The 9,355-nt window shown below is 44.1% G+C and overlaps 1 protein-coding gene across 1 annotated transcript; it reads right to left on the bottom strand.

The window, feature by feature from the left end:
• Positions 1-3,848: 3,848 nt before the first annotated feature.
• Positions 3,849-7,790, bottom strand: LOC110161783 (neurogenic differentiation factor 2-like). Its single transcript, XM_020926615.2, has 2 exons — positions 7,699-7,790; positions 3,849-4,873 (listed from the first exon to the last, which is right to left on the bottom strand). Exon 2 carries the CDS (start codon positions 4,866-4,868, stop codon positions 3,849-3,851), a length of 1,020 nt encoding a protein of 339 aa, XP_020782274.1. The 5' UTR covers positions 4,869-4,873; positions 7,699-7,790.
• Positions 7,791-9,355: the final 1,565 nt, after the last annotated feature.

Below are 9,355 nucleotides of genomic sequence, written 5' to 3' on the forward strand. Positions count from 1 at the left end.
GAATCAAAAATCAAAAAGCCTTACTAAACTTTTACAGCCAATGCTTTTCTAGTGGCTTCTTCAGGGGTTTGTTTCGGGAATTTTTTGGGGGGAAATCCAGTGATAATGTCTTCTTTCTGAACGCCTGAAGAACTGGTTCCAATTAATTATGTTTCAATCTATATTTAGGTCTAGAAACTGCTTGTTGCAATGTTTTCGTTGAGCAGTGCGACCTTTGTTAAATGAGTAAATAGAAGATTAAATTCCAGAGACGCGCTATGCCTCGTGTACTACATAACATTAGACACGTATGCATATTCATAGGCCAAAACTATCCTCCAAAAACCTCCTCTGTATTTGGTGTCTGTTGGACTGAGGGGCTACTCGGGATGAGCGCTCTCCTTTTTAAACGTCCTGGATAATGAACAGATGCTGCAAAAATTAGGAAAGAAACCTCGGCTCCTCCCAGCAGTGCCACTTTGGCCCGGTGAACTGGCACACGCTGGCACCGCGCGCGCACACGGCTCTCCGGGTCGTCCTCTGCGGGGCTCGTGGTGCTGCTGCCGGGGGAACATTAAGGGACTTGGCACGGTTCTCCTGTGCCAGTCTGCCAGCCCCTATCCCCCGCTCTCTCTCCGGACCGCGGCGAGGAGGAAGTCTGGGTCCCGGCTGTTTTGATAGATGCCCTGCCTTTGGACTTATTTCGGACTCGGTGGCGCTTTATTGATGAGGCCACAAATAGCAAAGGCCTGAGACAGTGAAATTAAAGTGTTAGGACAGAGCGGGCCCGGGCCTGGAGGGGGGCAAACTTGAGATTCCCAACGGGACCGTCCTAAAGCAGCGTTTACAGGTAGCAGCCTCGTGCCAAAGGAAAACGCCCTGCAAAAAGCATTTTACATGAAAGCCTCTCCAAAAACACGAGCTGCTGAATGGGAATACCAATACTCTCATTTAAAAACATTATTTTGATTTAATATTTTAAGACTAGCCCAGCTCACCCTCATGAGCTCATTAAATATTGTTAAATAATTTATGCCAGAAAATGATCATTTTGGTTCTATTTGGCGTCATCAGGATGATACTGAAATTATTAGGCAGTGTTTTTAAAAACTAGCTCCACCATCTTGTAGTTTTAGTTTTAATTTATTCACGTTGGTTAATGATTAAAATAAATAATAATTATCCTCCAAAGGTCTCATACATGGATATTCTACATGACCATGGAGAAGCCTCACATTTAGAAATAGACTGACACAATTCGCCTTGTTATCGCGGCTGAATAATTTTCAGTGTGGAGCTTTATAAATATTTAAGTTTTTGCGGCTCGTCTTGGCCTTGACCTCGCTGTGGTCACGCATTCTCTGTGTTCCGTCTGTATTTGATTGTGACCGCTCCGTGATCACTGACAGCCCGCTCCAGTTTGGTTCGTGCTCGGAGGAAAGCCTCGTGCGTCCCGCGCAGCACCGGGACTCTTTGGGAACATATGGGTCCCGGGGCAGCGCTCCAAACGCGGCCGGGTGGCGCCGGCTGCCCCCTGCTCCAGAGTGTCACTCTGTGTGTGTCACTATCACAAGGTTTTACTCCTGTCTGATGTCCTCCGTGAGCAAAGTACCGCAGCACGTGGCTGCTCTGTGAGCGGGAGAAAGGGGATTTCACATTTGTGGAATCATCAGTTTTATATTTCTCTGTAAATTAGAGGGAACTGAACTATTGGTTTAACCAGCAAAACAATTATGCATCATAAAGTGTCAATTAGTAAGCGCTCCATAGTTTTACGCAAATAGCCAATTCCCCTGAAAACTGTGCGTAAAATACACTTTAATCCTTAATTCAAACAACATTTTTGACATCACCACTAAAATAAATTAAATATATATATATATGTGAAATGTGTGACATAAAAGGTATTTGCCACTGCCAACTGTGAATGAAGAAAATGTGTGTAATGTTTAATTTATTAAAGCGAGAAAAATGGAAGAAAAAATGCAATAGTACACTGTACCTCCACATAAAATAATTATCAAAAACGCTGTATTAACATCATTTTACTACCAGTAATTCAAATATATAATTCAAGTATTAGTTGAATGTGTATGTACTGGTATATACAGAGAATATTTTTTGGGGTAGCCTAATTTGTAAACTCAACAAGTAGACTAACACTGCATTACATTTGTTCATTTTTTGGAAACACGATCCTAGTTTTGTTTTGTAACTGTTCGTTCTGTTTAATCTCAGTGTTTTGGCTAATACATGGGAATTTGGTTTATTTTGTATTGTAGCTCAGACATGTTATAGAGCATTACCAAAATTCATGCTTCCCCGTCTCTAAACATGCCCATAGCTCCGTAAACGTAATGAGTATCCATTCTAATGTTGCCAGATGCACCCGCCGTGATGATCCTGGACTGGGACCAGGTTTTAAGTCAGACCGTCATGAACCAAACGGTCTGATGGAGGAGCTCTCCGCGGTGCTGAACCACGTCCCATTCCCATTTTGCGTCTTAATGGTCAAAAAACGCACTAGACCTTCACTGTTACTGCCCAGACGACCTTGAACCGAACGCTTGGCTCGAGTTAATGCGATTTATTTGTATTTACTGAGAGCTTAATCACGTGCTATATCAACCAAATGGTCACAGCAAAGCGCCGGGTTTATTTCTAATTTTCCTAACTGTATTTTGAAATTATTAGGTTAAAAAGATTACGTTTGGGAAAATGAAACTGCATGCATGCCAAGTTAGAAAGAGAGATTTGGGTGCGTTCGCTTTAAGAGGGAGAGTGACTGTCCTCTGCGGGTTATGAGCTGTTGAATGAAGGCCCAGAGCTCAGCGGGTTGTGGCACGAGGCCTGGCCACGCGCAACACATCCCATAATGCAAAGGGGTTTGACATAAGGTTTGCCAAATAATATGCATTTAACGAATATGGCCATTTTTGAAACGAATTAACATCAGTAACTTATTTATAGGTGTAATCCATGACGAACGAAAGGGTCAGTTCAAGTTCAGCTGCGCCTTAAATGGTCATCTATAATTCAATAAGTACAACTCCAAAATGTGATTTATTTACGTTTTATTTTACCACACAGTTGGTTGAATACAAAGTTTGAAAGACTTGAATCTTTATGAAAAAATGCTCAGAGAAACACACTGGGATCCCTTTAGTTCCACAGACTATTAACATTAATTACAAAAACAACACAACGATAAATACGTGCAATAATAATAATAACAATAATAATAATAATAATAATAATAATAATTGATCAATAAATAAATAAATTACATATCATGAACAGAAAGTCAAATTGTGCAATGGTTTACAATAAATAAATGAAAGTCAAACTAAACTAAAGTGGCAGATGTTTCTGTAGTCGTTATTCTGAATGTGTGTGCGCGTGGACAGTGCGATGAAACGTACAGTGACAGTCCCATGGGCCTCGTGCCTCTCCGTGGTCTGCTCGGGTTTTGCATAGATGCGAAACGATTGACTTGAAAAGAGCCCAAGCACAAAGACTATTTCACAGTTCATAGTTTCCCCGTCAGCCCGTGACCCTCTCGACCTTTACGCAGGTTTCGTTATTCTGACCAGAGACCGCAGGAGCCAGCTGCAGCCGTGCTAGAGGTCATTGCAGAGCAAAAATACACTTAAGACACAAACAGCTCAAAACATTTGATTCTGATTCCGTTCTGCTCAGAGCTCGTGACATGATTGGCTCTTCACACTGATTTCAGCCTAAAACGCTGGATAGACTCTATTGCGCAACAGTGGATTGTCCTCCAGAACGTCCCTGACCACTGCTCCGATACGAGCTGTACGTCCTGACGTCAGCATCAGTGCACGCGGACAGGGTTGATTCAATAGACGCTAGTTGTGAAAGAAGGCGTTGAGTTCGTCGTAGACGGGCGCGCGCTCGTGGTGTAAGTGCATGTCGTGGTAAGGCAGTACGTTTTCAGAGTGAATACCGCCGCGCGGCCCCGAGGACCCAAACACCAGGTTGTGCGCGCCCGTGGCCCGGGGCCCGGCCAGGCCCGAGTAGTGCATAGAATAATGATAGGGCTTCTCCTCTGGCGACGCAGAGCCCGTGTGCTTGACGCAGAGCGGCGGACTGAGCGCCTCGTACTCGGGACTGTTGTACTCCGGGCTGCCGCCGTACAGGGAGTCATATGAGCAGTAGCCGTGCGTCCGCAGCGTGTGCGAGTTGGAGCCCGGTTGGCAGTGCGGACTGGAGAGGCGCGCGCACTGGTACGGGTACGAGTGTACCGAGAAAGAGCCAGAGGCGTAGCGGCCCCCGTCCTGGCACTGCTGCTCAGTGAGGAAGTTCCGGGAGTTGAGCTGCAGGCAGCCGGCCACCAGGTTGGTGGTGGGCTGAGAGAGGCCTTTGCACAGCGTCTGGACGTACGAGACCAAGTCCGGCCGCTTCCCAGAGCGCAGGATCTCTGACAGTGCCCAGATATAGTTCTTGGCCAAACGCAAAGTCTCAATCTTGGACAGTTTCTGCGTCTTAGAATAACATGGCACTACTTTACGAAGATTGTCCAACGCTGAATTCAGGTCGTGCATGCGCGTGCGTTCCCGGGCATTGGCCTTGATCCTCCGTAGCCTCGAGCGCTCGATGCGCGCCTGCGTCATTTTGCGCTTCTTTGGGCCACGTTTCTTGGGCCTGTCTCCCTCGTTGTCCTCGCAGTCCTCGTCCTCCTCCCCATCGTCGTCTTCATCGTCCTCTCCCGCGTGCTCCGAGTGCGTGCGGCTGCTGTCCAGGTCATCCGGGCCCTCCGCGTCCTCGTCTTTGATCTTGGACTCATCGCCTTCGCTGTCGTCGGCCCAGCCCGAGTACTTCTGCACGTCCGGCAGCAGCGAGGGGTCATTGAACAGCCTCGTCAACATCACGCCTCTGGAACAGAAGCAAAATCACAGTGAGAAATGCCCCTTAAAGGACAAAGCACGTAAAATTAACGGATGTATCCGTGAGCAGTCCGTATTAGACCGTTCTGCTGCAGGTAAAAGCTCCGGGGTGAAAGGTCACTCGGCTCATTAACAGCTGACACTCCAATGATCAGCATTTTATTAAACTCTCATTTGGCTTTTTATTTTGAACAAAAACTCGTACTTTGTTTTGTGGTAAATAAAGTGGAATAAATAAACGCCACGGAGAGAAATGGTCCTAAAGCTGCGCCCAGGGCACCATCCAGACGGATCCCCTTTTAATTCCCTGCTGTCATCCGTGTGCCCTGTCGCGTCCTCGCGCAGCGGGTCCCAGCGGCGGGGGCCACATTACAGGTCCCATGGGGCCCCCCACTCTCTCACTCCTCCTGATGCCCGTATATAAATATATACCCCCCACAAACCGCCTCAGAGCTGGCTACATTCCAGCAGTATTCACCGCTCTCCGCTTTATTTAATTTATAACATGTAGATTAAGTTGATTTTTGAACTGCGGCTGATCCTGACATAAAGGATGCTGGAGAACAATGGCCTATAAAATAAGGCCTATACAAAAGAATGCGCAGATAAAACGAACAAAACGCTCTGAATAAAGACAGCAATCGTCAGGATTTCGTAAATGCATCGTACAGCTCGTAAAATTTATGTAGATGATATGTTCAATTGATTCGCGTTTTAACAGTGCCAGTGTGCTGCCAGTGTGATCGTCTCTAACAACACCTGTGTCCATGTTTTCAGATGCAAGAATTCTCCCCGTCCCAAGGCCCCGTGACACTGTCTCAAGTCAAGTTCAGGATCAGCAACAATCACCCATCATCAACCCCCCACCACATGTAATGTCCACTGGAAAAACTGCTTTTCACTTTTACACTATTTAATTTAAATCTATAGATGTCATAATATGTTTAAAATAAAATGAATCCAAATATTGATACGATTTTCTTACTTTAAACCTGTTGTGTTGTGCAAAAAAAAAAAAAAAAAACTAAATTTAAAAAATCTATTTAATTTTAAATATTACTCCCATCGTTTAAAGCCTAAATTTAATAGGCTATGCAATTTATCAAAAAAGTGTAAAAGTGTATTATCTTATTGGTGAATCGTAGAATGTTATGGGATAATATCAATTAAACATTTTCCAAATAACAAAGCATTATTGAATTATATACATTATATCAAATGTAACAACCCGCCTTTTAATTTACGCATGTTAGAAAATATAACTTTTCCACTAGAATAAAATCTACCACCTGCGCAAAGTCCTTCTTATCCAACAACATAAAAAACTAAAACATCTGAAGGTGCTAAAGTAGCCATCCCTCTCGCTCTGCGTAAAACACCCCAAGTTCTTCTAATTAGACGTAAATCGCCTACCGCTCACAGTGCACGCGGTCCATCAGCGAACAGCCAACTGAGATGTGTGACAGCTCCAATAACTCTCCATTGGCTTGCTCCTTAACACGTCTCCTGTCCCATCTCTTATTATTACCACTACGCACACCCCGAGCGCGCGCTTAAGTAAGGTAGAGCCGTGTGTGATGGTTGGTTAATTATCTCGGGGGGTGTGCCAGGGGCGAAATCTACTTCTGAAATCTCAGGCTCGGGAGGTTTGCTCAATTAGATGTTAGGGAAAAAACACAACAACAACGTTTAATTAACAGACCGTGCAGTTACACGAAATAGATTTCACACATAATTCAGTATGCAAGAGTGCGCATTTCCAAAGCACCTTTTACGCGGAGATTGTTTTTTACAGATGTACCCTTTTAGCCCTCGTTAAAAATAAAAATACTCCTTTAAAATGCCTGATCCAAAAAGCAAACAAATAAAAGATAAATCACAGGCTGTCACACACTCAATGGCGCTGTCCCACCCTTTCGTTTGGTCCGAGATTAAACGCGCAAATCAGCTACAAAACCATCAATAAATCTCCCATTAAAGCGCGAGGACGTCCTTCGGGCTCGTGCTGCCACACATCCAGTGAAGGAGCCACAGGACTTCATACAAAACGATCATCCGTGTTCTCTGTGTTATCTTTTGTTTGTACCGCGTAACGCGATCGCTATCTCTTTATCAAATTAGTATCTGGTCATCTACGGCGTCTGCTTCTAGTGCCGACAGCGTTAGCGTGAAGGATGCTCGCGCTGTCAGGCTCATTGGACACTCTAGTATCTTATAGTTTTTGGGTGTCAAAAGTTGAAGGGCATCAATGCGAATAATGTTAGTGATTTACGATTTACGCACGCTGGACGCAAGGTGCACGTCTAGGTGCGCTTCAAAAAAGGTGCATTGCTTCGGAGTGTGCCATGATTCAGTTTGGATACAACCTGCGCCTCATGGATCGATACCCAAGTCCAGGGTGCTAAATAATCCCACACAGGTTTAATCCGGTGAATTTAAATCTACAGGCCTAAAACCTGCACCTGCAAACATTGCATAAATCTGATACATTGTAGTATTGCATGATCTTACGCATAGATATTAGCCTATTTAACTTACCTTGGCTCGAGCTCTTTGCAAGGAACAGGGGGTTAAAAAAAAAAAAAAAAAAAAAAACTTCAGACCATCTTCAGGGACCAACGAACCGACGCTTCTTGTCTGAGTGAGGAGCTTTCTCTCACCGTCAGCTCGTGTTGCTCTCCCACAGCGCGCGCACACCGGACTGAGCGTAGCCTGTGAACGAACCGTGCGTCTTAGCGGGTGCGTAGAAGTGTACAAGTGTGTTTACGTATAAACGTGTGTCTGCGTGTGCGCTACCGGAGGACGAGGTTACATACCAGCTACGGCTGTGATGCCAGCGCCCATATGGCTGGCACGTCACCGGCAAGAGCCATCACATGAGAGCGCAGTGATTGACATGCGCCCGCATTCGGAGAGATCTGCCCTCCCCGGGGGAAGAGAGAGAGGCAGAGGAGGAGGAGGTGGAGGAGGAGGGACGCGCCATCTGTCACCGCGCTACCGCTCACACACCCAGAAAAGAGGAGAAAATAAAATGGTGGAACAACAAAACTCATCGTGGTTGACCTGTGCTGTTGCTTCAAGGGATGCTACGGGTATTTTCTACCCAAATCTGACAATATGTGATTTAAATAAGGCTGTATTGGCATGGCCTCAGCAGTGCTAAGTGAATCAAATCAGTCTTATCAAAATAGTCTGCAGAATTAACCTTGTGGATTTTCGATTTTCCATTTAAAGATGCTCAGTTTGTGAATAAGAAACCATGTGTATGACTTAATATAGTCTGTGCATCCAACGAAAACACAGCAGTGATATACATTACCTTACAAAACCACTAAAAACACGCTTTTACTTCTATTTTATTCCCTCGTAGTACTATTCTAACTGCACAGAGGCGTGAGCAGCGTCAGGATGAAACCTACGCCGATCGTGTGCCACTTCTCTTCGTCTATAAATAATCATCATTAATGGTTGAAATCTGTTTGGAGCGCGCACCAAGGGCCACTATCCACGTCTTTATTTATGTAATGCTGCAGTCTCATAGTAATTACCCTAATAGTGTTTATCTATCACCTTACGGCCACTAGAGCTGTTTAATGGCTGCAGACTCTTCATGTGTGACCTTAACGACCAGTCACTGGGATAACACTGGATTAAGTACAGTTATTCCCACAACGATTATTGGGCTTTATCTTAATAGTATGAGATCATATAGAGGCAATGAGAGCGGTGAGGGGGGCGGTTCCCATGGCAAAATGCTTGGAAATTATAATAATAATCAATAACCTATAATAGAATAACATAGGCCTGTATAGTGTGGAGTGATTGAGTAGAATGAGACCGTCATTTGGATATATGAAGAGAAAGTGGTGGTTGAATTGCATGGTGGCAGAGTGGTTAGCCTTCTTAATTCTTTCTCAGTTTACCATTCAGATATAGCAGATACATTAAAGGTGCACTACGTAACTTTTTTTTGGTAAAGGGCCTGTCACCTGTTACCTGTTTGTCTCTATGGAAATTAGTTATTTGGCTGGAATACTACACAAGTTGTCCAAAAAAAAAAAAAAAAAAATTAAGAAATTTGCATGGAATAAGAAAAATGAAAAATGAAAAAATCTGAATTATTATTTGAGGAAAAAAAAAAAAAAAAAAAGCATTCTATAGCAAGTGTGAGCACCTTTTCTGCAGATCTGACTAACTTTGCCTTTACCACCTCGTTTCCGGATGTACATTTTGTTTGTTTTAATTTATATTTTGTCTCTTATATCTACAGTAAGTCGTAAGTGAAACTGTACATGCAAACTTGCTGTTCCTACATTGCTTTTTTCTTGGAATCCTGTAATTGTTTAACAGGGTTTGGCGTTATAAGTACTTTTTACTTCAGCCTAAACCCTTTCGGTTTTCTAGTCTATGTTTTGTTTTGTTTTGTAGTGCTGCAAATCACTGAATAAACTATTACTACTACTACACGG

This window comes from Boleophthalmus pectinirostris, unplaced genomic scaffold (assembly GCF_026225935.1).
Source record: "Boleophthalmus pectinirostris isolate CB_2022bp ecotype Guang Dong unplaced genomic scaffold, ASM2622593v1 HiC_scaffold_17, whole genome shotgun sequence".
NCBI lineage: Eukaryota > Metazoa > Chordata > Actinopteri > Gobiiformes > Gobiidae > Boleophthalmus > Boleophthalmus pectinirostris.